General features: G+C 47.2%; 1 protein-coding gene across 3 annotated transcripts in view; it reads left to right on the top strand.

Moving 5' to 3' along the window:
- DPP8 (dipeptidyl peptidase 8) overlaps positions 1-27,890 on the top strand; it is an 89,538-nt gene that overhangs the window by 22,692 nt on the left and 38,956 nt on the right. For 2 of the 3 annotated variants that reach the window (XM_068275003.1, XM_068275001.1), the window contains exons 2-8: positions 6,623-6,898; positions 10,681-10,793; positions 21,258-21,431; positions 24,256-24,424; positions 24,578-24,688; positions 25,502-25,630; positions 25,784-25,845. In XM_068275003.1, the coding sequence (XP_068131104.1) occupies positions 6,631-6,898; positions 10,681-10,793; positions 21,258-21,431; positions 24,256-24,424; positions 24,578-24,688; positions 25,502-25,630; positions 25,784-25,845 (1,026 nt within the window). In that variant the 5' untranslated portion in view covers positions 6,623-6,630. The remainder of the gene's footprint in view (positions 1-6,622; positions 6,899-10,680; positions 10,794-21,257; positions 21,432-24,255; positions 24,425-24,577; positions 24,689-25,501; positions 25,631-25,783; positions 25,846-27,890) is intronic. The other variant, XM_068275002.1, reaches the window with a different exon arrangement.

Raw genomic sequence — 27,890 nt, 5'->3', positions numbered from 1 at the left:
GGGGTCTGATCTGCTGGGTAGCAGTGACAGGGGGTGATTGATGGATAATTAGTGGGTGTTTAGAGGAGAGAACAGATGTAAACAATGCACTTGGGAGGGGATCTGCGGGCGATCTGATGGTGTGGGTGGGTGATCAGATTGCCCGCAAGGGGCAGATTAGGGTCTAATCTGATGGGTAACAGCGACAGGTGGTGATCAGATGGCTCATTTTACTCTGGGAGAAATGTACATCTTATTTGTATGTGTTTTTAAATTTTAATTTTTGTGAATGCAAAAGGCTTGTTTATCAAAGAGAGAGCTGGTGAATGGCACAGATCACTTGTGGCAACAGAAGGTGTGCCAAAAACAATACTCAAACGCACAAAACAAACTATGCCCTGGGTTGGTTTTAACATTAGGAGACCATCAACGGAGCTTTTGCTAATGCAGAAAACAGTAAAGTGTGTCAGGAGCATTATAGTTACACTCAATGAGTGGGAAAGAAGTTTCTCGGTCTCATTTCCTTCTCCATGCTGATGGCAGGATGAGAATATGGCGCAAGCAGCACAAATCCACGGACCCTTCTCGTCAAGTGACGACCCTACAAGTGGGTAGCAGGGGAATAATGTTCATTTTTTTTTTTAGCATGCTTTTAAACCCTAAAAGCAGGGGAAAAAAATCACTCCGCAGAGAGATCTACAGCAGCAATTAATAGAAAAGAAGACACGCACACCAAGCCAATTCAAAATGCTTAGAAAAAGTGTATTCACAATAGTAATGATATATGCTGGTCTGAACTCTCAGCACCAGTAAAAGGTAGCATACAAAATGACATACAAAATGACAGTACATAAACTACAATGCATTACAATGCCCACAATAAACTGGAAAAGATGCATATGCAGTGACATCAATGTATAATGACATAGTCCAAAGGAAGAAGGCTACTCATGAATCATGAGCCAATATTGCATCTAAACCAGAATGAGTCTCTTAGGAGAACAAAGTCCCCTGTAATGAAAAGTCCAGGAACAGTGTCCCAATATGACAGTGAGCACAAATCAGTGTAACAGACAGTGTAAGATGAGGTGCTGACACCCTCCTCTATTTTACCCAGACGTCGGCGTTTCGGAATTGCTTCCTTTATCGATGGGTGAAGAGCAGAAATGAGCGACCACAGCAGAGCGGGTGAGAGGCAGCGTTGAGGACGCTGCCTCTCTAAAAAAAAAAAATGCTCCCATTGACTTATATTTACCTCCCCTTTTTTTTTTTTTTTTCTTTTTTTATGCAAGTCAATGGGAGCATTTTGTTTTAAAAAAAAAGTTAAACGGAAGGTTCGGGCAGACTATAAAAAACAAACTCCACTTACCTGGGGCTTCCTCCAGCCCCTGGCAGTCGTTCTGTGCCCTCGTTGCAGCTCCTCTCCCTCCTGGCGTCCAGCGGTGAAGAAGCCAAAAGCTTCCAGGTCGGCTTCTGTGCGCTCCATAGCGGGGGGTCACGTGGTGTAGGGACGTCATCGGGTCTCTACTGCGCAGGCGCAGAACTACTGCCCATAGTACCGACTCCACAGCCCTGAAATAGAGACTTTGGTATATAGCGCACATGTAATTGTCAGCATGTACAGCTACAGTTCTGCTTATTCGAGTTCATAGAGCCTTGTTACACCCTACTGCTTTCAGCAGGGGCAGATGCAGACCCCATCATACGGGTGCAGAGGCACTCTTAAAGCAGGATTCATGGCATTTACCGGTAATTAAAATGTACCTGTCATGAGAAAACGTGCTAGACTCTTGGCAATATTCCTGTGCCTGGTGCAGTTTAGCACCATTTGGCAGCTGTGAGAAAGGTATAAAGTACGTCCTGTGCTTACAGTATGGTGAAACTAGGTGTTTGTTTTTTTTCACTAAGGGCCCGTTTCCACTATCGTGGAAATCCTCAGTTTCCCCGCACATGAATCACACTGGGAAACTCTACCATAGGGGAGAATGGCGCCGCCGGCCGAATCGCTTGTGGTAGTGATTCGGCCGGAACCCCCCACAGAATTTGCGGCGGTGGCTGCGATTCCCATAGCCGTGCATGGCACGGCTCATGGGATTCGCCTGCGATCCCGCCCACCCGCTCAGTGCTGACGTGCACTCACAGACGCTCGTCACACAAGTGGAAACGAGCCCTAAATGTGGGCTGTCTTTTTTTTTAATGTCTAGAATTTTACTTAAAATAACTAATTTTTTTTCTTGCCACCGATAGGAGAAATGTTATTAAAAACATTTGTCCTGTACCATCAGTTTCAAAAGGTTGACATACAGCAAGTCCCGGCTTACAAACTGAAATGTGAAACTTATTTCTATGGGAACAAGTAAATAGACAGCACTGCACAGGATGCCCCTTGCACCAGGGGAACAGAGGTGACACAGTGGGGAGGCAGAGGTAGCACGGAAGGGGAAACAGGAGCTACGGGGGACAGAGATGGCTCAATGTTTTGACATATGGACAGATTCAGGTTAAGAACAAACCTACAGTCCTAATCTTGTTTGTTAACTGGGGACTTTGAAGACAATTAGAAGCTGCTCTCTGCCAATAAGGTACCCACCAACATGATGCTTAAAGGACAACTGAAGGGAGAAGAATATGGAGGCTGCCATATTTATATCCCTTTAAACAATACCAGTTGCCTGGCAGTCTTGTCGGGAATTCCCTGCCTGTGTGTGTGTAAACTGGCTGCACCCGATGTGTGCCTCTGCCCTCTCCCCATGCCTGTTATGTGTCCGGCTGCGTGTCCCCTGCGAGTGTATAATATGCCCGCTCCCGCCGTGTGCCTTATCTCCCTCCCCCATGTGGTTGCTGCCCCCCCCGGATGCTATGCCCGCGAGGATTGGAGACTTCCTTCACAGCCGCGCATCTCGCTTTAGTGAGCGGCATGTGATGGTTGCGTCATTATCACATGCCAATCACTAGAGCGAGATGCGCGGCTGTGAAGGAAGTCTCTAATCCTCGCGGGCATGGCGGAGAGGTAAACCCGCTGCAGATTAACACCGGGGGGGCAGCAACCACATGGGGGAGGGTGATAATGCACACGGCGGGAGCGGGCATATTATACACTCGCGGGGGACACACAGCCGGACACATAACAGACATGGGGAGAGGGCAGAGGTACACGTCGGGTGCAGGCAGTTTACACACATGCGGGGGACACAGGCACATGGGGCAGGCATGAGGGACATCTACAGAGGACACATTGGGCATGCATGGTTGCCACAGAGGACACATGGGGCATGCATGGTTGCCACAGAGGACACATGGGGCATGCATGGTTGCCACAGAGGACACATGGGGCATGCATGGTTGCCACAGAGGACACATGGGGCATGCATGGTTGCCACAGAGGACACATGGGGCAGGCATGAGGGACATCTACAGAGGACACATTGGGGATGCATGGTTGCCACAGAGGACACATGGGGCATGCATGGTTGCCACAGAGGACACATGGGGCATGCATGGTTGCCACAGAGGACACATGGGGCATGCATGGTTGCCACAGAGGACACATGGGGCATGCATGGTTGCCACAGAGGACACATGGGGCATGCATGGTTGCCACAGAGGACACATGGGGCATGCATGGTTGCCACAGAGGACACATGGGGCATGCATGGTTGCCACAGAGGACACATGGGGCATGCATGGTTGCCACAGAGGACACATGGGGCATGCATGGTTGCCACAGAGGACACATGGGGCATGCATGGTTGCCACAGAGGACACATGGGGCATGCATGGTTGCCACAGAGGACACATGGGGCATGCATGGTTGCCACAGAGGACACATGGGGCATGCATGGTTGCCACAGAGGACACATGGGGCATGCATGGTTGCCACAGAGGACACATGGGGCATGCATGGTTGCCACAGAGGACACATGGGGCATGCATGGTTGCCACAGAGGACACATGGGGCATGCATGGTTGCCACAGAGGACACATGGGGCATGCATGGTTGCCACAGAGGACACATGGGGCATGCATGGTTGCCACAGAGGACACATGGGGCATGCATGGTTGCCACAGAGGACACATGGGGAGACAATGGGACACAGGAGGCTACTTAGGGCAGACTTGGGAAACAAAATGGTGGAGACATGGGGACACAGGAGGACACCATTTGAGGGATAACATGTACAAGACGCTCCTGGAATATGGACGCACCAGGTTTAGTATATATATATTTTTTTCTCTGGTTTTTGCCCTCTAAACCTGGGTGCGTGTTATAGTCTGGAGCGTCTTATACGGCAGAAAATACGGTAGCTAATCTTGTCAGATCTGACAATAATGTCAGAAACATCTGATCTACTGCATGCTTGTTCAGGATCTATAGCTAAAAGTGTTAGAGGATGATGGACCAGCAGGACGGCCAGGCAGCTGGTATTGTTTAAAAGGAAAATAAATGTGGCAGCCTCCATAGCCCTTTTGCTTCAGTTGATATTGGCCATTTATTGACAAGATGGATGTTTCATCTTGACTGAAAACCTGATTTATTGGAATGGTTTTTCTGCAGCCAATCATGGAAGGAGCTTCTGCTTTAATTAACGCACACACAAATGTGTTCTACCTCCAGTCGTTTTGTGAACTTTTTTTTTTCCCTTTTTTTCTTCCTTTAAATGCAGTAGTGTATGTCCTTTGCTATGTAAAGCAGTGTTCTCCCCCGCCTGGGGAGAACACTGTAAAGTCAGATTGTTTGCTGAAAGTGATAAGGATGAATATTCAAAAGTAATTTTAAATGAAGAGGACAGCAGGGAGTCTGGGTAGGACAATGAAGGACCCAAATTGTTTTACATTTATGTAGAGCAGGGGTGCCCATACTTTTTCGGCTTGTGAGCTATTTTAAAAAATTACAAAGTCAAAATGATCAACCTATGTACAATTTTAGGAGCACACTTTGTATATAGAGAATGGAAAACTTAGTGGGGTCGGGATCTACCAGAAGTCCTTTCCGATTTACCTGTAGATTGCAATCTACCTAATGGGCACCCCTCATGTAGAGGATGGCATCATAGTACTACATTAGTACAAACACTTTTAGAAGGTGTGTGCTCACTCAAGGCACATAGTCTAAGTCAGGGGTCTCAAACTCGCGGCCCGCGGGCCATTTGCGGCCCTCGATACAATATTTTGTGGCCCGTGCCGGCAAAAGCTTCCTTATAGTTCGCTTTAGTGCTCCCAAGTAATCCACCGCATCCCCGCCGCTAAACAAGGGCTGCAGAGCCCCCAAATCGCCCGGGAGGCAATCCGCCGGCATTTCCTGGAAGGGGCAGAGCTTTCAGCTTCAGCTCTGCCCCTCCTGACGTCAATCGCGGCGCATTGCCGCCTCTGCTCGCCTTTCTCTGTGAAGGAAGAGTGAGAGGGGCGGGCAGAGGCGGCGATGCGCCGACGGATTGCCCCCCGGGCGATGTGGGGGCTCTGCAGCCCTCGTTTTTCGGCATGGACACGGCAGATTACTTGTAATGGGAGCACTGAAGCGAACTATAAGGTAAAATAGGCAAAATAGTTCGCTTCAATGTGAATTTGATTATGAAATAAAAATCAATGCAAGGGACGTGGGGGGGGGGGGGAGCTGCTGATTGATTAATTGATTGATTCCCTTATGCGGCCCAGCCTCATCCTGATTTTGCCTCCTGCGGCCCCCAGGTAAATTGAGTTTGAGACCCCTGGTCTGTCATGCCCCGATCACATTGCACACGTTGTTGTCCGGGTTTCGGCAACGCCTGTGGAAGGCAGAACGCGCAACATCAGAAGTGCATAGACTGCACTGTCTGATGTTCACACTGCGTGCGGTCCGCGAACGCATGCTGCATGCATTTTTCCCAAAATGCGTGCCCGACCCATCAGCCACACAACGCATGCAAACGCAGATGGCGTGCATTTGTACACGTTGCGTTCCGATCGCACAGCCATCTGCGTTTGGTAATACTACCTGGTATTCACCATCTCACCCCACAGTGGATGATGGGCCTGTATTCCTATTGTGCAGGGAAACACAACTATGGCTGGCAACATGCCTCAATGTATAAAGCACAGAAAACATTAAACCTGAGTGCTAAAGTTGCCTTATACAACTTTAGCACTCAGCACTTTCACTTGGGAATGTTTTCCGTTCTTCACTTATTTAGTGCAGCTATAGGTATGTCCAGGTTGGTTCTTGGCCTCCCATACTCCGGACACTATTGGCCATTTCCCACAACTACATGTTTGCTCAGGGACCATCTATACTGTTTGTATACTTTTGTTTATGTACCTACTCCTTTGCAGATTAGTTAACAACCTAAAGTTATGCTTTCATTTTTTTTCTGTGCTTTATTCCTAGTGGGCACGACACTTTTTGCTGTGGCTGGCCATTAGGTCATGGCCCTTGCTCCACCAGAGGCAAAGTGAACAGGTGAACCCCATAGAGAGCATAAATGGCAGGTTGTGGACTGCGACAGGCAGCAGCGTAGAGAGGCAGATAGAGGTTGTAGCAGGCAGAGTGTAGTCAGTGGGAAGGCCAAGATTGTCAGCAACAGAATACCGGATCAAGCTGAAGCTGTCACAGGCTGATAACAGTATATGTAATGTGTATGGATAGTGAAAGTGACATTTCTTCCTACAGGATGCAGCATGGCGGCAGCTATGGAGACTGAGCAGATCGGAGTAGAGTTCTTTGAGTCCACAGCCAGCCATGGAAGCACAGAGTCCTCTGGTGGAGAACCCAAGCCAGAGCCGTTCTATGTTGAACGCCACTCATGGAGCCAGATGCGGAAGCTGCTGGCAGACACCAGGAAATACCATGGATATATGATGGCAAAGGCCCCCCACAGCTTCACCTTTGTAAAGAGAAATGACCCAGATAGCCCTCACTCTGATCGAATGTACTATCTGGGTATGTGTAAGTATTCTTATTTCTTTGTTTATATAAATAGACATAACTTACCACTGCTTTCTAAATCTTTGATGGCATCTGACACTTACTGTTTTAATTTAGGCCCATATTCTCAAAATATTTCCACTCCTACCTCCTGAATAAGTTCCATAGAGCGTACTTGAGGGCTCTGTAAAGCTGACCCCTCTGCAAGCATCACAAATAAAAATTCCATCATGTTTGGCTTGCTAAATTTGTCCTGCAAAAATCGACAACTATTTTTTTCCTGTAGATGAAATGGATTCAGCCCACCCACACCAGTGAATAGACATAAAACTGATGTGGTTTGGCAGTGCCGCATTCGTACTGCAAAAACAGTAGGCAATGGCAGGTAAATAGTGTAAATGGCAGACCCAAGGTAGGTGCTGTTGTAGATGTTTTGTTGGGATCACACTCCCTTTAACCAGTGCTTCAGCTTCTCACCACCTAGCCTACCTTCCATGACATAATGGTTTTCTGGTGGTGGTAGAGAACAGAAGCATTGGAACGGTGCATTCATCAGGTTATGGCTGTTGGGGGGGGGTGCTTTTATTGAGGTTAGTCAAAGCATAGATGAGAATTTGTTTTATGCAGAAGTAAACATAAAGGTTAAGTGGCCCATACACTGGTCAATTTCAGCAACCTATCGATCGATTCTATTGAATTGATTGATCAGAAATTGATTCTATCAATCAATCGATTTGGCCTATTTCGATGGATTTGATCTATCTGAAAGGATGAAAAATCTAGGTAGATCTGCTGCTGGCAGCAGATCGATGGCCCATAAAGTTGCATTGGATCTAATGGTCCAATAACCCATTTAGGTCGATTTTTCCAATAGATTTCATTCTGAAATCTATTGGAAGTCTGTTCCTAGTGTGTGGCACACATCAGATTAGACGCGACAGGCATCTGACAGAAATTTATATGATGGTCGAATCTGCTGCCAATCTGTGTATGGCCATCTTTAGGGTTGGATGCTATAGATAAGGCTGATTAATTGCGGTATCCTGTTGCTGAATTGGGATACAGTATAATCTTGTTATAGTAAACTCCAAGGGACCAGGAAAAGTGGTTAACCATTAATTATATCAGAACTTTACTATATCAGAACTATCCTATAAATGCCCCAGCATGCCCTAGTACATTCTCTGCTACCAAGGACCAACTCTGTCCTCCCACTAGAGGTACAGTACAAGCACATTTGGAGGACTACAAGAATAACTATACCTTAGGGCAGCATAGCCAGGCCGGACAAATTGCTGGTACAGTATCCAGGGCACCTTACAAATCGCAACTGTCACTGAATAGAGGCAGCTACTCTGTTCCTGTTAGTGGCAATGATCCTTTCATGGGCGGGGCTAGCTTGCACGTGTTCTGCAAAACTTTGAGTTGAGCCAACCATGAAGCTTCTCTTCAAAATGCAGCCAATCATGATAAGCCACTCGTATTTGTAATGTAAGTGACTCCGATGCCTCCGCAGGTGGCACTTGGCACTCTCCTTAGTTTTGCTTCTAGTAGGCCCACTCTGATCTGCACTACAAGTGAAAGTAGCCTGTACAGCACTCCACATGCTACCAGGAGCATCACCGCTAACAAGGGAAGAGATATCCAGGAGTGTCTGTAGAATCCTGTGGGAGGATTGTTATAGTACTTTTATTGGTGATTGCAAAGTGGAAGTGGTGACACTGCATTCTCTTTTGTTTACATTCACAATATTCCTCATGCGCTGCCCACTTTTTACTATATCCAAAGTCAGCATCTCGTAGGGGCCAAAAACACGTTAAAGCAGAACTGAAAACTATAAAAAAAATGAGTTTCACTTACCTGCGGATTCTGACAGCCCCCTGCAGCTGACCTATGCCCTTGCAGCCCTGGACTGATCCTCCGTGCCCCCGCTGCAGCTCACTTTTTTTTCCCCTGTAATGGAGGTTGACTTGTAAGTCGACCTCCATTGTGCCCTGGCCATGCGTTTCCTAGAGAAAATCTCCACTGCGACTCCGCAATATGTGTCCGGCTACAGGAGTGTGGAGGAGGAGTGCGTCCAGGGCCCCTCAAGTGAAAGTGAGCCGCAGCGGGGGACCAGAGCATCGGTGAGTGGCTGCATGGGAACAGGTCAGCTGCAGGGGGCTGGCAGAAGCCTCAGGTAAGTGAAACACTTATTTTTTTTTTTTTTTATAAGTTTTTTATTTTATCCGGGTTTACTATACCAGACCTTGCTGACTTAACCACCCTGGCGTTCTATTAAGATCGCCAGGGCGGCTGCGGGAGGGGTTTTTTTTTAAATAAAAAAAAAACTATTTCATGCAGCCAACTGAAAGTTGGCTGCATGAAAGCCCACTAGAGGGCGCTCCGGAGGCATTCTTCCGATCGCCTCTGGCGCCCAGAATAAACAAGGAAGGCCGCAATGAGCGGCCTTCCTTGTTTTGCTTACATCGTCGCCATAGCGACGAGCGGAGTGACGTCATGGACGTCAGCCGACGTCCTGACGTCAGCCGCCTCCGATCCAGCCCTTAGCGCTGGCCGGAACTTTTTGTTCCGGCTACACTGGGCACAGGCGGCTGGGGGGGCCCTCTTTCGCCGCTGCTCGCGGCGGATCGCCGCAGAGCGGCGGCGATCAGGCAGCACACGCGGCTGGCAAAGTGCCGGCTGCGTGTGCTGCTCTTTATTTGATGAAAATCGGCCCAGCAGGGCCTGAGCGGCAGCCTCCGGCGGTGATGGACGAGCTGAGCTCGTCCATACCGCCCGGCTGGTTAAAATGGAGATTGGCTGAGACCTGGTGAGGTAATTTACTATACCCGAATGTTTATAACGAGATTATACTGTATTGGGTTACAGTTCTATGTAGAGATCAGCATATTGGGATCATATAGCTACATAATATACTGTCTTGGTATCTGTAGTTGTAGTCACTGTAGCAATGGCTTACTTTTTAAATTGCACCATTTTTTGTAGGTATTAGGTGTGTTTTTAATTAAGCATGGTTCAGTGGAACAGCCTTTTTGAATGACCTTTAATTGCTGTGACGATTGTTGGCCTGCCAATGAGGTAACTGCTCTTTGGCCTGGTGCACACCAAAAAACGCTAGCAGATCCGCAAAATGCTAGCAGATTTTGAAACGCTTTTTCTTATTTTTCTGTAGCGTTTCAGCTAGCATTTTGCGGTTTTGGGAAGCGTTTTTGGTGTAGTAGATTTCTTATATTGTTACAGTAAAGCTGTTACTGAACAGCTTCTGTAACAAAAACGCCTGGAAAACCGTTCTGAACTGCCGTTTTTGAGATCGGTTTGCGTTTTTCCTATACTTTACAGTGGAGGCAGAAACGCCTCCGCAATCCAAAATCTGCAGCAGCCCAATGAAATACATTAGCCAAGCGTTTCCACATCCGCAAGTGGAACGCAAAACTCTACTGAACCGCTCTGGTGTGCACTAGGCTTTTCTTGGGTTATGCTCTGTATACCGTTATTGTGTGGCGTCCTTTCGCCCTACACCGTGACAGAGGCAGTATTTATAAAGTGGTATCAATATGAAAATTAAGACTTTAAAGGACACTTGAACTGAGAGGGAGATGTAGCCTGCCATATTTATTTCCTATCAAACAATATCTGTTGCCTGGCAGTCCTGCTGATCTGTTCATGCATCAGTGTCTCAATCACACACCCTGAAACAAGCATGAATATTGAATTTAGCGGTTTGGAAATGGGCCTATGTGTGTGGAAAACAAGCTGGTCTGATGGTTTCTTCAGCACATATTCTTTCCTTTCACCATCAGCAATGTCTGGAGAGAACCGGGAGAATACCTTGTTCTACTCAGAGATCCCAAAAAACATCAATAGAGGTGCAGTTCTTATGCTGTCATGGAAGCCGCTACTGGACACCTTTCAGGTAAGCGCTGATGCTTTTATAAAAGGCTTGTATTTAATGTAATCTGTATATACTGTAGTGGGTTATTCATTGTGCTGCTAGAATATGCCTCAGTTTGGTATGAAGAGTTTTCGGGCTGAAAATGTTTTGCATTGAGACTGCCCAAAATCCCCGAACAACATTGAATTCAATCGGGACAAAAAATAATTATTTTTTTTTCCTCTGGAAACCCACTCATACAGTTAGATGTATTTAAGTTCCATGAGAAGACCACCAAACCAGGGCTGTGGAGTTTGTAGAAAAACTCCTCAGTTTGAGACCACTGACTCCATGTACCCAAAATTGCTCCGACTCCACAGCCCTGCACCAAACACCTGAGCAACATTTTAATATTTAAAGGAAATCTAAAGCTATTAAAAAAAACAAAAAAAAAAAACCTTACCTGGGTCTTCTACCAGCCCCCTGCAGCTGCATTATTCCCACGCCGGGATAAACCGATCCTCTGGTCCCCCGCAGCGACTCAGTTTCGTGTTTGGCGACTGAGCCAGTCGATGGATACTGCGCCTGCCTTGCCCTGGCCTCTGAATTCTCGATAATGCTCCCAGTGACTAGGTCATCCTGCGCATGCGCAGTATGGGAAAATCTCATACTGTGCATGTGCAGGACGCTACCGGCGATGGGTGCGTGATCGAGAGCACGCAGGTGCAGTGGCTCAGTCACTGATAATTAAACTTAGTCGTTGCAGGGGACCAGAGGATCGGTTTATCCCGGCGTGGGCACAAGGCAGCTGCAGGGGGCTGTTAGAAGTCCCAGTTAAACTAAATTGTGTTTTTTGTGGACCTGAACTATTGCACAGGACACAAGGAAAACATAACAAATGCGCCCTATATGTATTTAAAGAGTTTAGCCTGTGTAATTATCATTCATTTGTGTCTAATCACTATTATTATTATTATTATTATTATTTAGTATTTATATAGCGCCGACATATTACGCAGCGCTTTACAGTGTATATATATCTTGTCACTAACTGTCCCTCAAAGGAGCTCACAATCTAATCCCTACCATTGCCATATGTCTATATTATGTAGTGTAAGTACTGTAGTCTAGGGCCAATTTTAGGGGGAGCCAATTAACTTATCCGTATGTTTTTGGGATGTGGGAGGAAACCGGAGTGCCAGGAGGAAACCCACGCAGACACGGAGAGAACATACAAACTCATTGCAGATAGTGCCCTGGCTGGGATTCGAACCAGGGACCCAGCGCTGCAAGGCGAGAGAGCTAACCACTACGCCACCGTGCTGCCACTAGTAATTTGATCCCTCCCCTGTGTCACATGACTGCCTATGGCAGATAAATCTATTTGAAAGCACAGGCTGTAAACAATGTCTGCTTCCATGAAGCAGGAAGTAGAAACTGTGCAGATTTGTTAGGATTTTTATCAGCTGTAACAAAGAAATGTTTTTTGTTGAAAGGTTATTATGCTGTTGTGTATCTTTTAGAGCAGAGAGGAGTTCTGAGTTCAGGTCCACTTTAATCGCTTTAGGTTTCCTTTTATAGGGTACCTGAAGTGAGAGGAATATGGACATTGCCATCTTTATTCCCTTATAAACAATGCCACTTCCCGGGCTGTCATGCTGAGCTGTATACTTATTCTGGGCCGATGACTTGAGATATTAGAGGCAGAGCATCAGCACAGACTTCCAAGAAACTGGCATTGTTTGAGAATGATGATGGCAGCCTCTGTATTCCTCTCACTGCAGGTTCCCTTTAAAAAACAGAAAAGAAAAAAGGATACATTCAAGAATGGCCAACATGGAGAGATCCGTTCACACTAAATGTGCAAGTCAATTTCTATACAATACAAAATTAAAATTGCCATTTAAAGGGAGTTATAACATCCAAAAACAAAACATTGCCTAAAAATAGGTTGTTTTTTTTCCCCCCTGCTTTGTGTGCCCTTGCTGACCCCTGCAGTGCTGACAGGATTGTGGGAAGTCTTTGCTACAGTAACAAGCTTATCTCAAAATGCAAACAAACTTTCCATTTCAGATAAGATAAGGACACTGTGACTATTTTGCACGGGAGGATTTTACCGCAATTTGCGTGGTAAATATCACTGGGCACTTCCGCGATTCAGAGCGATCGTAATCAGCGCTTTACTAAGCACTGGACCGCGATTGTTCCAGAATCGCGGCAAAATGCTGTAGGTAAAGCGTTTGGCGCTAATCAAAAATCATCAGCGCCATTTGCAGCAGTGAGATCACTTCCATATACTTTCTATTGCGCTTCGGCGATTAGCCGGAATCGCCCGCTAATTGCTTAAAGAGAATCTGTATTGTTAAAATCGCACAAAAGTAAACATACCAGTGCGTTAGGGGACATCTCCTATTACCCTCTGACACAATTTCGCCGCTCCTCGCCGCATTAAAAGTGGTTAAAAACAGTTTTAAAAAGTTTGTTTATAAACAAACAAAATGGCCACCAAAACAGGAAGTAGGTTGATGTACAGTATGTCCACACATAGAAAATACATCCATACACAAGCAGGCTGTATACAGCCTTCCTTTTGAATCTCAAGAGATCATTTGTGTGTTTCTTTCCCCCTGTTCTCATGCACTGAAGTTTCAGGCTGCTCGTTTCTTCCTGCAAACAGCTTTGCCTTTGTCTGTAATTCTTCAGTATGTGAAAGCCCAGCCAGCTCAGAGGACGATTTATCCAGCTTGTAAAAGATAAGAGAGAAGCTGCCCTAATCTAAATAATACACAGGCAGTGTGCATAGAGGGGCCTGGAAGGGGGAGTTCATAGCAGAACCACAACACTGAAGAACTTGGCAGCCTTCCAGACACAGGCCGACAAGTCTGACAGGGGAAAGATACATTGATTTATTACAGAGACTGTTATAGTAGAAAGTGCTGCAGTAAGCCAGAACACATTAGAATAGCTTTTGGAACTTGTAGGATGATAAAAAACGGGATGCAATTTTTGTTACGGAGTCTCTTTAACCACTTGAGGACCCACCCTTTACCCCCCCTTTAGGACCAGCGCTGGTTTGATTGATCTGTGCTGGGTGGGCTCTGCAGCCCCCAGCACAGATCAGGGTGCAGGCAGGGAGATCAGATTGCCCCCCTTTTTTCCCCCCTATGGGGATGATGTGCTGGGGGGGTCTGATCTCTCCTGCCTGCTGTGGGTGGCGGGGGGGGGCACCTCAAAGCCCCCCTCCGCGGCGAAATTCCCCCCTCCCTCTCCTACCTGCTGCCTCCCCCGGTGATCGGGGCTGCACAGGACGGCTATCCGTCCTGTGCAGCCAGTGACAGGACGTCCCCTGTCACATGGCGGCGATCCCCGGCCGCTGATTGGCCGGGGATCGCCGATCTGCCTTACGGCGCTGCTGCGCAGCAGCGCCGTACAAATGTAAACAAAGCGGATTATTTCCGCTTGTGTTTACATCTAGCCTGCGAGCCGCCATCGGCGGCCCGCAGGCTATTCACGGACCCCCCCCCGCCGTGATTTGACAGGAAGCAGCCGCTCGTACGAGCGGCTGCTTCCTGATTAATTAGGCTGCAGCTGGCGACGTCCTGCAGCTGCCACTTTGCCGACGCACGTTATGAGTGTGCGGTCGGCAAGTGGTTAAGAGCGAACGGGCCCAGAATTTCACAGTGATGTAAGCTACAGGTGATGTGTGCCTTGAGAGGGAGAGTAATCTGTAAAATAGTAAATTAACACTGAGCTAGGTTAAAAAAAAAGAAAAGGTAGAAATGTCACTTTTATCATCACAGAGAAACAGAAATACTGTGTTCCCACTTGTGCTGGACCCTATGTGGCCAGCGGGAGCTGATGGTCCGGCTCTAGCCCGGGGCAGATGCGCTTCCCAATATGCTATATGGGGGAACGCATCCGCCTGCCCGGGATTATCACAGACTGTGCAGAAATGCTGTACACTTACTGCATCAGATTCATTGCAGCATGACAAGTGTCACGCTGGGGGTGATATTTCAGGATTGCTTTTTATTCCAATTACAAAAATCTCGCCTCTTACCTGTCGTTGGCTTTCTAAGAATCTCCAAAGGAAAGGGAGAAGCAAGAGGTCTATTTTTAAAAGTTCCTTGGTGGTAGAGCTATGGATAATAAGGGCCTCTGATATATTTGAATGCTGGCATTTGAACAGCTGGCTGTGTGCATCCTTCTGAGATCAGATGAACCTTTTGCAGCCTTCTTGTTTTATTTCCTTTGCTATGGACTCTCTCTGGCTAGGTAGACATGTTGAAAATACACTGCTTACAAAGTGGTGTGTATGTTCCACCCATGTTTCCAGAGTGTGTGATCCCTGGTTTTCCAGAGCAGCTGTTGTGCTGGCACATGGATGTGATTGTGTGCTTTTCTTTTCTCTCCCTTGAGTCAGTATGTTTGTTTAAACCAGTGTTTCTCTACTGCATGTACACCTGTTGTCATCTCAAGTACTCTTTGACATATATTTGCTTTCCATCATTGTGTATGAATGCTTTGCAAATATTAACTTGTGCTTGTTTACTAATTAAAAATACTTTTAGGCTGCTCTTTCACCAGAAAGTTGCGTTTAAGGGACGTTCTAGGTCGCATAACATGCCACTAACGCAGTGCCTTGTTGTGGTGGAGGGAGGACGCTACCAAGAGCCGCGTTAAAAGCAGCTCTTGGTGCGACTGTTCTGTCGGATAAGCTGTGGAGACCACGTGAGCGGAGCTCTCCGCATCATGTGGTCCCGCCAGCCAATCGGCGGCCGCTCCAGGAAATAAACACTGCAAGTGCAGTGAATAGTAAGCAGCCATGTGCCTGGCTACGTAGCGGACTCTCCCCGCCTCCTCTCCGCCCATAAAGGGTGGATAGGACCACTCTCTCTAGGGACTTCATGATAACGGACGTCAGGGCCAAAGGCCTGTAGTTATTGAGGTCGGAGATGCCTTGCTTCTTAGGAACAGGAATGATGGTGGACCTCTTGAAGCACGCAGGGACCTTGCCCTCTGTCAGTGACCTGCTGAAGATGGCGGAGAGGATGGGGGCAAGTTGCTCCGAACAGGATTTGAGGCAGGCTGGGGACACGCCGTCGGGTCCCGAGGCTTTCCTAGCAATTAGCGTGGACAGGAAATGCCGAAAGTCTGCCTCCCTCACTTCCAGAGAGAGTGAGCCCCCACTTGGGTCGCTCTGTGCGGGGGCTGGGGGGGGGGGGAGGTGGTGGTTGCCCCCCAGGCTCAGCCTGCCTTTCAAACCTGTGGTAGAATTTGCTAAGTTCTTAAGCTAATTCAGGGCTGGGTGTAGCATGTTGCGGGGGAGGCTTGTAGTTGGTGGCAGCCTTAAAGAGAACCCGAGGTGTGTTTAAAGAATGTTATCTGCATACAGAGGCTGGATCTGCCTATACAGCCCAGCCTCTGTTGTTATCCCAAACCCCACTAAGGTCCCCCTGCACTCTGCAATCCCTCATAAATCACAGCCGTGCTGTGAGGCTGTGTTTACATCTGTAGTGTCAGTCTCGGCTGCTCCCCCACCTCCTGCATAGCTCCGGTCCCTGCCCCTGTCCCTTCCCTCCAATCAGCAGGGAGGGAAGGGACGCAGGCGGGGACCGGAGTTCTGCAGGAGGCGGAGAGAGCAGCAGACTGACACTATAGAGATAAACACAGCCAGCTCTGACAAGCTGTTTGTCAGAAGCTTGGCTGTGATTTATGAGGGATTGCAGAGTGCAGGGGGACCATAGGGGGGTTTGGGATAGCAACAGAGGCTGGGCTGTATAGGCAGATCCAGCCTCTGTATGCAGATAATATTCTTCAAACCCACCTCCGGTTCTCTTTAAGCCCTTGCCATACAGCTCGTGAGTTGTTCGAGCGAAGGTTCTGCTTCATCCTCTCAGCAAACTCCTTTTTTGCGGCTCTCAACTCTTGCTTCAGAGCGTTCCTTGCCTTCCTGAATTCCTCCTGGTTTCCTGCCTTGTGAGCCACCTCCTTGCGTTTCCGCAGTAGCCGTAGCTTGTTGGAGAACCACGGTTTGTTATTCGGGTAGACCTTGAAGGATTTGGTTGGGACGCAGGAGGCATCACAGAAGCTGATGTATGAGGTGACGTTGTCCGCCCACTCATCCAGGTCTGGAGCTGCCAGGGACTCCCGGTCCGTGCAATCAAAGCAGGCTTGAAGGTGGAGCTTGGCCTCGCTGGACCATACCTCGGAGGACTTCATGACTGGTTTTGCCGAATCCAGGATCCTCCTGTATGTGGGGATGAGTGAACAAGGCAGTGGTCGGAGGAGCCAAGTGCCGCCCCAGGGATAGCCTTGTAGGCATTCTTCAGCGGCGTGTAGCAATGATCGAGGGTGTTCAGGCCTCTGGTAGGGCAAGCAACATACTGATGGTAGTGTGGCAGCTCTTGTGGAAGGTTTGCCCTGTTGAAGTCACCCATGACTATGAACAGTGAGTCTGGAAGGGATATTTCCCATTGCGAGATGGTGTCGCTGAATATACACTCCGACAAGGACATAGGAGGAGAACTCCCGTGGTGAGTATGCTGGCCTACAGTTCACGAGTAGAAGTTCTAGGTCTGGGGAGCACCTCCTGTCAAGAACTGGTGGGGTGGGGCACCATGAAGAGCTGACGTAGAAGCAGATGCCCCTGCCTCTTTTCTTCCAAGAGAGGGAAGGGTCACGATCTCCCCATATGAGGCTGAAGCCTGGAAGATGTAGGGGGGGGGGGGCTGGCGCGTGGCCGATGGCGGGAATGGGGTGCCTACGGGAGGTGGAGGAGACTGGCATTGCAAACAGTTTATCACGTGCGCCGTGCAGTACAGACTGTCGCCTGAGCAGTGCGATACAATCTGTCACGTGAGCGGTGCAAAACAGCAGTGCAATACAGCCTATCACCTGAGCAGTGCAATACAGTCCGTCTTATGAGCAGTGCAATACGGTTCACCACCTGAGCAGTGCAATACAGTCCATCACATGAGCAGTGCAATGCAGCAGTGCAATACAGTTCATCACATGGGCAGTGCAATACAGTCCATCCCCTGAGCAGTGCGATACCGTCTGGCGGATCGTTCATAAACAGCCTTATCAGTCTGCAGACAGACTGTACACACGTCGGACTGTCGCTGGAACGCCCGCCCAGCGGGAGGGTCTGACGGACCCGTCGTCCCAGCCTGTCTAGCGTGTGTAGGGACCTTTAGACTTGCACAACTTTTCTTGTGAAACGCCTAAAAAAAAATCTCTTGCTATTGTTTAAGCAGCTGATAAGAAGTCAATTCAACATTTGGTTTGCTTTCTTATCAGTCTTATCAGCTGCTTGAACAATAGCAAGAGATTCTTTTAGGTGTTTCACAAGGAAAGCTGTGAGAGCCTAAAGGGGCCCATACACTCAGATGATTTTTGGCCGATCAATATAGATCGATCGCAAATCGATTGACCAATCAATTTCATACTGAAATCTATTGGAAATCTGTTCTTAGTAAAAAATGTTTTTAAACACATCAGATCAGAAAATCTGATGATCTATCTGCTGCTAATCTAACGAGTGTATAGCCACCTTTAGGGTCCGTTCACATCTAAAACTGCAAAACGCCATTTTGCGGGAGTGATTTTCCCGTAATTAACACGGAAAAATCACTGGACACTGCGGCGGTCTTGAAGCGATCGCGATTAGCGATGCTATGCATGCCCATCGCAAATCGCTGGCAAAGCACTGCATGTAACACGTTTGCGGTTAGCACTAACCGCAAACACGGCAGTGAGAACACTGCCATGTGTTACTTGCTCTAGCGTTTTTTAAAAGTTGGCTGATTTCATGTCGAATTGAGCAGGATGCAAGATATCGGTCAATCTCACAGGAATCTGCTACCATTCACGTCATTTGATCGGCTCTGAATTGATTTTTCCATTCAGAGCATGGACACAAAATTGGTCAAATCGAATTTGAAGGTGGATCGCATAGGATATCGCTTGTAGTGTGTGGGTTACTAGTCAATCAACCATACTGCAGTCCATTCCTTAATAAAGTCTTTGTTAATTGAATCAGAATCACTAGATGTTAAGCTACTTTAAGAGGGGGGGGGGGGAAGTACAGTTAGCAGGTATATAGCAGATATGCTAAGACCTAACTCTATTGAAGCCCTTTTAACCAGCCTGGCGTTCTATTAAGATCGCCAGGCTGGCGACCGGACGCATGCACTAGAGGGTGCTCCTAATGCGTACTTCTGATCGCCTCCGGCGATCAGAAGTAACAAGAATGGCCGCGATGAGCGGCTTTTCTTGTTTTGCGTTCCTTGTCGCCATGGCGACGAGCGGAGTAACGTCATGGACGTCAGCCGACGTCCTGACGTCAGCCGCCTCCGATCCAGCCCTTAGCGCTGGCGGGAACTGTTTAGTCCGGCTGCGCTGGGCTCGGGCGGCTGGGGGGACCCTCTTTCGCCGCTGCACGCGGCGGCGATCAGGTAGCACACGCGGCTGGCAAAGTGCCGGCTGCATGTGCTCCTTTTTTATTTGATGAGAATCGGCCCAGCAGGGCCTGAGCGGCAGCACTTAAAGAAAACAGTAAAAAATGATTGACCCCCATATAAGCCGGGGGTAGGAAATGCTGGCCGCCTTATTCCCCTAGTGTGTCCCAGTATCGCTAGTATAGTGCCCAGTATCGCTAGTATAGTGCCCAGTATAGCTAGTATAGTGCCCAGTATAGCTAGTATAATGCCCAGTATAGCTAGTATAGTGCCCCAGTATAGCTAGTATAGTGCCCCAGTATAGCTAGTATAGTGCCCCAGTATAGCTAGTATAGTGCCCCAGTATAGCTAGTATAGTGCCCCAGTATAGCTAGTATAGTGCCCCAGTATAGCTAGTATAGTGCCCCAGTATAGCTAGTATAGTGGCCCAGTATAGCTTGTATAGTGGCCCAGTATCGCTAGTATAGTGCCCCAGTATCGCTAGTATAGTGCCCCAGTATCGCTAGTATAGTGCCCCAGTATCGCTAGTATAGTGCCCCAGTATCGCTAGTATAGTGCCCCAGTATCGCTAGTATAGTGCCCCAGTATCGCTAGTATAGTGCCCCAGTATCGCTAGTATAGTGCCCCAGTATCGCTAGTATAGTGCCCCAGTATCGCTAGTATAGTGCCCCAGTATCGCTAGTATAGTGCCCCAGTATCGCTAGTATAGTGCCCCAGTATCGCTAGTATAGTGCCCCAGTATCGCTAGTATAGTGCCCCAGTATCGCTAGTATAGTGCCCCAGTATCGCTAGTATAGTGCCCCAGTATCGCTAGTATAGTGCCCCAGTATCGCTAGGTAGTGCCCCCCGCCTCCCCTCTCCCCCGCGGCCGCCGCTGCTTTTACCTTAGCAGGCGCCGCTTCTTCTATTCCCCCCCCCCCTCTCCGGCTCCGTAGGACAACAGCACTCTTCACGGCGGCTGCTGTGATCAGACAGGAAGCAGCGGAGAGCGCGGCTTCCTGTAGCGGCGTTTGCTATGGGAACTGCTCTCTCTCTACTGCAGCCGCCGTGAAGAGCGCTGCAGTGAATTACGGAGCCGGACAGGAGGGGAATAGAAGAAGCGGCGCCGGGCAAGGTGATTGCAGCAGTTGCCGCGGGGGGGGGAGGGTATGGGGGGGTTAGTGCGGGGGGCACGGATCACCAGCACCAGGCTTGCATACAAGCCGACCCCCCCCCCCCCCTCCCCCCCAACTTTTTACCCACTTTTGGGGGGGTCAAAAATTCGGCTTGTATGCGAGTATATACAGTATGTTTGTTCTTAAAGAGAACCTGAACTGAAAATGAAAAGTCAAAATAACCATACGGTCATACGTACCTCCTGTGTAGTCTACGCCTCAATCTCTTTCTCCTCTCCTGCATCCCATTTGTCCACTGTGATCAATGGAAATCTCCGTCCTCCATTTTAAAAATGGCCATTACCCCATAACAGCTTCCTGGTCAGCAAACTGTTAAACTGTAATATCACCTACTTGAGCCATAGGGAAACATGGACATTACCTTGCACATTCAGTTGTAACTGACAGCTGCTGATATATAACTGACAGCAACTGGTATATTTCAGTTCTGACAAAATATTGTCAGAACTGGAAGTGATCACTGTAAGAAGAAAATGGTGAGCCTCTGAGAGGAACTGACGGTGAGGTTAGTATGCAATATTCATTTGCAGCTACATCATGTGTTTACTTTAAATAATTTCTTACTTCATAAAGTAGTCAATGTTCAGCCATCTTTATGCTGGGAATATACAATTAATTTTTTCGGTAGATTCACTGTCCGATCGATTTTCCGATCAACTTTCTGAACGATTTCCATTCACTTCTATGCGAGAAAAAAAACCGATCGAAATCAGACGTGTCGGAAATTATCTATCGAGCTATCTGTCTGCCAAAAAACCGCATTGTGTATTCCCAGCATCAGTCTCTTCCAACCTCACAAATCTTATGAAAGATTATAGCATTGTGACAACCTATCACATTGGTAAATTTAGTAAGTGTTCTGTTTCCAGGCGACCCCTGATTACGGCATGTACTCCCGTGAAGAGGAACTCCTGCGAGAGAGGAAGCGGATTGGGACAGTGGGAATCTCTGCCTTTGATTACCACGCAAAGAGTGGAACATTCTTGTTCCAAGCTGGGAGTGCCATCTACACTGTTCGGGATGGAGGTACCCGCGGGTTCACGGTAAGGTGAACAGAAAAACAAACACATGCATGACTCATCACAAAAAGTCTTATTCATTTCTTGTAAAACACTAACCCAGAAACCTATAGTAAGGTGGCGTACAACCTAATTTCTTGCCACCAGAGGCACAGCTGGCGGTAAGGAAATGCAGGATGGATTTTTTTTTTTTTTTTTTTTTTTTTTTTGCGCTGATGAAATGTAAACTCTGTTTTTACTGTAATTAAAGTGCACCTGAGATGGAATATATTATATACATTATATACATATAATTTTTTTTACACCTTTGCGGGGCTTCCTCCAGCTCCTCATCGGTCCCTCGCATCCTCCTTCGATCATCCTCTATTGGCCCCAGAAAATCCTTCAGTCGGGGCAAGTCCGCACAGTCCGGCAGCGCGCGCTCTCCCATTGCCAGGAGTGTTCTGCGCCTGTGCAGTAGTACTATACAGGCGCAGGCTGCTTCCAGAGACGGGGGCGCGCGTGGTCGGCGAATTGCGGTGAAGGACGACATGGGAGCCATGAGGCTGGAGGAAGCCCTGCTAAAGGTGGCCATACACGTACAATAACCAGATTTAATTCAACAGCAATCTGCAATTTGATAAAAATAAAAAACAGAAAAATTGAATAATTTTTTATTTTTTTTGTGGAGGTAAGAAATGTAATCCAGTTTCCTGTTTTGTTTTTTTTTTTGTTTTTTGTTTTTCTTCTTTTTTTTTTTTTCAATATAGGTTATTGGGAGTGGCAGCTTTTATTTATTTTCTGGTCAATTTGTATTTTTTATCAAATTTTAATGGTGTAGGATAGATTTCAATCAAGTCAGTTTTTTTGCTTTATAGACCCAAGCAATTTTTTCAGTGTTTTCAATCCATTTTTTTTCCATACTTGGGGAAAACTGAACACACATGCAGTACATTGGTCAGATATGTTACAAATGAATTAGAAAAATTGATTGAAAATATAAAATTGCAAATCATTTCAAAAGGGCGCACTGCATGCCTGGTAATTTGGGCACTGCTGAAGTCCACAATGTAATGCCTTCTGCAGCTGCTCCAGTCACAGACACTATGCTCTGCAGCACACACTTGTCCAGACTGTCCCACATGCACACAGCCGCTGCGCTCTGCAGTACACATCCAGACTTTCCCACATGCACACAGCCGCTGCGCTCTGCAGTACACATCCAGACTTTCCCACATGCACACAGCCGCTGCGTTCTGCAGTACACATCCAGACTGTCCCACATGCACACAGCAGCTGCGCTCTGCAGTACACATCGACTGTCCCACATGCACACAGCCGCTGCGCTCTGCAGTACACATCCAGACTGTCCCACATGCACACAGCAGCTGCGCTCTGCAGTACACATCCAGACTGTCCCACATGCACACAGCTGCTGCGCTCTGGAGTACACATTCATCCAGACTGTCCCACATGCATACAGCTGCTGCACTCTGCAGTACACATTCATCCAGACTGTCCCACATGCACACAGCTGCTGCGCTCTGCAGTACACATTCATCCAGACTGTCCCACATGCACACAGCTGCTGCGCTCTGCAGTACACATTCATCCAGACTGTCCCACATGCACACAGCTGCTGCGCTCTGCAGTACACATTCATCCAGACTGTCCCACATGCACACAGCTGCTGCGCTTTTCAGTGCACATTCATCCAGACTGTTCCACATGCACACAGCTGCTGAGCTCTGCAGTACACATTCATCCAGACTGTCCCACATGCACACAGCTGCTGAGCTCTGCAGTACACATTCATCCAGACTGTCCCACATGCACACAGCTGCTGAGCTCTGCAGCGCACATTCGTCCAGACTGTCCCACATGCACACAGCTGCTGCGTTCTGCAGCACACATTCATCCAGACTGTCCCACAGGCACACAGCTGCTATGCTCTGCAGCGCACATTCGTCCAGACTGTCCCACATGCACACAGCTGCTATGCTCTGCAGCACACATTCATCCAGACTGTCCCACATGCACACATCTGCTGAGCTCTGCAGCACACACTCATCCAGACTGTCCCACATGCACCCAGCTGCTGAGCTCTGCAGCACACATTCATCCAGACTATCCCACATGCACACAGCTGCTGAGCTCTGCAGCACACACTCGTCCAGACTGTCCCACATGCACACAGCTGCTATGCTCTGCAGCACACATTCATCCAGACTATCCCACATGCACACAGCTGCTGAGCTCTGCAGCACACACTCGTCCAGACTGTCCCACATGCACACAGCTGCTATGCTCTGCAGCACACACTCATCCAGACTGTCCCACATGCACACATCTGCTGAGCTCTGCAGCACACACTCGTCCAGACTGTCCCACATGCACCCAGCTGCTGAGCTCTGCAGCACACATTCGTCCAGACTGTCCCACATGCACACAGCTGCTATGCTCTGCAGCACACATTCATCCAGACTGTCCCACATGCACCCAGCTGCTGAGCTCTGCAGCACACACTCGTCCAGACTGTCCCACATGCACACAGCTGCTATGCTCTGCAGCACACACTCATCCAGACTGTCCCACATGCACCCAGCTGCTGAGCTCTGCAGCACACACTCGTCCAGACTGTCCCACATGCACACAGCTGCTGCAGGCCCATTTTCTGCAGCTACTCCTTTTAGAAGCTCGCACCCACTGCAGCTCAGCAGCAGCATCCTTTCCTGGGCGAGAGTGGATGATGCTCCCTATCGCCTATTTTACCGGGCTCCATTTTTGAATGTACTCATTGTATTGTTGCTCTTTTTTTTAATGAAGGGATGAAAAAAACCCTCTTTATTTTACTGTTTTATTCTTGTAGAAACAGCCTCTGCAGCCTCAGTTATTAGAGAGCAGTTGTCCGAACATCCGCATGGACCCCACCATCTGTCCTGCAGATCCCAGCTGGATAGCATTTGTCCACAGCAATGACTTGTGGGTGGCTAACATAGAGAGTGGAGAGGAACGGAGGTTGACTTTCGTACACAAAGGTAGGGCTCTGGATGCATGCTAGTGCTGCAATGCATAGAATGCATGTCAGGGAATCTGTTATGAATAGTGAGTAAGCTGCTGATCTTTGTGTGATCAGTATATCTTAGTTTTTTCTTTTATAACCGTACTTTTTCTTTTACTCTAACATGCAGATATGGTTGGAGTAGAGGAAGACTCGAGGTCTGCAGGTGTAGCCTCGTTTGTACTACAGGAGGAGTTTGACCGCTACACTGGATACTGGTGGTGTCCTCGCAATGAAAGAAGTAAGTAATAAAGTGCTGTTATGTAAAGATTTTATTCTATTGGGAATTATTGCTGTTTCCCATTGACAAGACTGTACAAACCTTCTCTACAGCATTAATTGTAGAGCGAGAGAAGCCTTGTGTCAGACTTGTAGCTCCCTGAATTACTGTTCAAAGTCATGAAGACTTTGTATGAATCTAGTTTTCTCTTGTGTTGGCCACAACTGCAGAAATTTCTTCAGATTCACTCTGTTCAGTTAACAGAGCACCCCGACAACTGTGTGGTATGGAGGCTAGCTATAACCATTCATAATTTACCAACAGCTTCATGTCAGGTCTATACACCTGAGATTGAAGCTCTGAAAGCTAATTCAAATTTAAAAAAAAATCAAAGAGATACTTGCCTAAGGAGAAGGAATGCTCTGGGGTCCTCTATAGTCTTCCTGCTCCTCACAATTCCCGCATTCCATTGCTGGCTCCCCCGGCAGCAGTATTCGACTGATCAGTTGAATACTACTCTGTGCTGCAGGAGGCTTCGGAAGCCTGAGTGCACCCAAAGAAGGACGGCTCTGTACTGTGCCTGTGCTCACGCATATGCAGTTCAGAGCCACCCGTCTTCCGAAGCCTCCCGTGGCAGGGGATGACATCGCTGGAACGATGGGACCATGATAGTAATAGGAAGGCTCTATAGGACTCCGTGACGTCTCTCTCCTCAGGTAAGTATCTGTCTGGATTTTGTTTTTTTGCTTCCCATTTATTTGAAGTCAAATCTGTCTGTCGCCAGGACAACTTATTGGCCCTATTGAGTAATATATTCCATTCTTTTAATCACAGCGCCATCAGGTGGTCAGATTTTACGTGTCCTTTATGAAGAAAATGATGAATCCGAAGTGGAGATAATTCACGTCACATCACCAATGCTAGAAACCCGCAGGACAGACTCGTTTAGGTACCCCAAAGCTGGTGAGCATCCACAGGAAACATGAGCATTGTTGTGTGGAAGTATGGCTCTGAGGGTGTGCTAGAAGGGAACTGATGCTTGTGAGAATGTGGTGCCAGTAACTAGTTTCAGTGATGCTATTAGCCATGTGCTCTAATATTCTCTTTGTGTTACAGGGACTGCAAATCCTAAAGTGACTTTCAAACTAGCAGAAATAACGGTGGATTCAGAGGGCCGGGTGAGTGTATTCTCCATGTCCCCAACTGTCCCCCCCCCCCCCCCCCCCCTCCCTCTTTATTCTTGCCTTCATAGAAGTTTTGTGCAATGCTGTGGCTGCTGAGGGTGGTGACAGTTTTCTGGAGAACTTCCAGCTCTAATGACTTAAGAGGTCTAAGTATTTTCCCATGGTCCATAGAGTTGCATTGGATCTAATGGTCCAATAATGTATTCAGATTGATTTCCAATAGATTTCATTCTGAAATCTATTGGAAATCTGTTCCTAGTGTGTGGCGCACATCAGATAGATTCCTGACAGATTTGACTTGACAGGCATCTGCCAGAAATCTATCTGATGGTTGAATCTGCTGCAAATCTATAAAGGTGGCCATACACTTATAGAATGGCAAAAGATTCGACCATCAGATAGATTTCTGGCAGATGTCTGTCAAGTCAAATCTGACAGGAATCTATCTGACGTGTGCCACATACTAGGAACTGATTTCCAATAGATTTCATTCTGAAATTTATTGGAAATCTATCTAAATGCATTATTGATCCATTAGCTCTAATGCAACTCTATGGGCCATCGATCTGCTGCTAGCAGCAGATCGACCTAGATTTTCCATTTTGTCAGTTCAAATCGATTGAAATCGATCTCAAATCGATCTATTGGGTGATTTGAAAGAATCTATTTCTGATTGATCGATTGATTCTGTAGAATCGATCGATGGTTGAAATCTACCAGTGTATGGTCCCCCTTAAGTGTATGGCCATCTTAAAGGTGGCCATACACTTAGAGATTTGCAGAATATTTTACCATCCGATTTCTGTCAGATGCCTGTCCAGTCAAATCTGTCAGGAATCTATCTGTGTGCCACACACTAGGAACAGATTTCCAATACATTTCAGAATGAGATCTATTAGAAATCTATTGAAAATCAATCTAAGTGTATTATTGTAAACAATCAAGAAGAGGAGGGCAGGCACTCAGTGTTAACACGTCGGTGCTAACCTATGCATCAGCAGCTGTAGTGTTAAACCTCAGCAGATGCTACGTGCTCTAGACCGTAATGAACCAGTGTTTGTAGATCAACTTCAAAGGAAAAAGCTAAGTGTATTATTGGACCATTAGATCCAATGCAACTCTATGGGCCATCGATCTGCTGCCAGCAGCAGATCGACCTAGATCTTCCATTCTGTCAGATCAAATCGATTGAAATCCTCAATCGATCGATTCGATCGAAGGCTGAATTCGACCAGTGTATGGGACCCTTAAGTCAGACTACAGTGTGACCCTCACTGATAACCAATAACTATAAAACACTTTCCTAGCAAAAAATGGTTTCTAAGAGCAGGAAAAAGATAGAAAGGGTCAATGGTTCATAGATTTTAGCTCTGGCATACTTCAATTAATGTTTCAGTGAGCAAAAACCATAAAACAGTAAAAGTGTAAAAAGTAGATTTAAATATAAAATAACTGTGGAATATCTTAAGCCATTTTTAGGAGGAGGATGATAGATACAATTGTTTATTTCATTAGTTCATTTTCCCCTCGGGTGTCCTTTAACTACTTATTTAAATTTTTTTCTAAAATTGTTATGGCCAGGGATATTTAAACTGCCATTTTCTCAGGAAATAGATCAGACACAGACCTGGGCAATGTGTCATTTCTAAGCTCTTTAATTCAATATGTGACATGACAAAATTTAGAATTAATCAAATTTTCTGTAAAAATTTTTTTTAAAAAAATAGCAAATGTTAAAATTTTAAAAAGATTCACAAAATGACTTTTCACTATACTCTTACGTCTCTCAAAGTTTCATTTTGGGGGGGCACGGTGTTGTTAGGGGTTAGTGCTCTCGCCTTGCAGCGCTGGGATATGGAGCCTGTCATGTTTGTTTCCTTTTAAACAATACCAGTTGACCGGCTGTCCTGCTGATCCTCTGCCTTCAATACTTTAAGCTATATAGACCCTGAACAAGCATGCAGATCAGGTGTTTCTGATTGTAATCCAACTGGATTAGCCACATGTTTGTTTCAGGCGTGCAAGCCAGGTATTATTGG

The sequence above is a fragment of the Hyperolius riggenbachi genome, chromosome 3 (assembly GCF_040937935.1).
Source record: "Hyperolius riggenbachi isolate aHypRig1 chromosome 3, aHypRig1.pri, whole genome shotgun sequence".
Taxonomy (NCBI): Eukaryota; Metazoa; Chordata; class Amphibia; order Anura; family Hyperoliidae; genus Hyperolius; species Hyperolius riggenbachi.
Note: the sequence above shows the minus strand (reverse complement) of the source record. Positions and strands in the feature narration are given on the sequence as shown.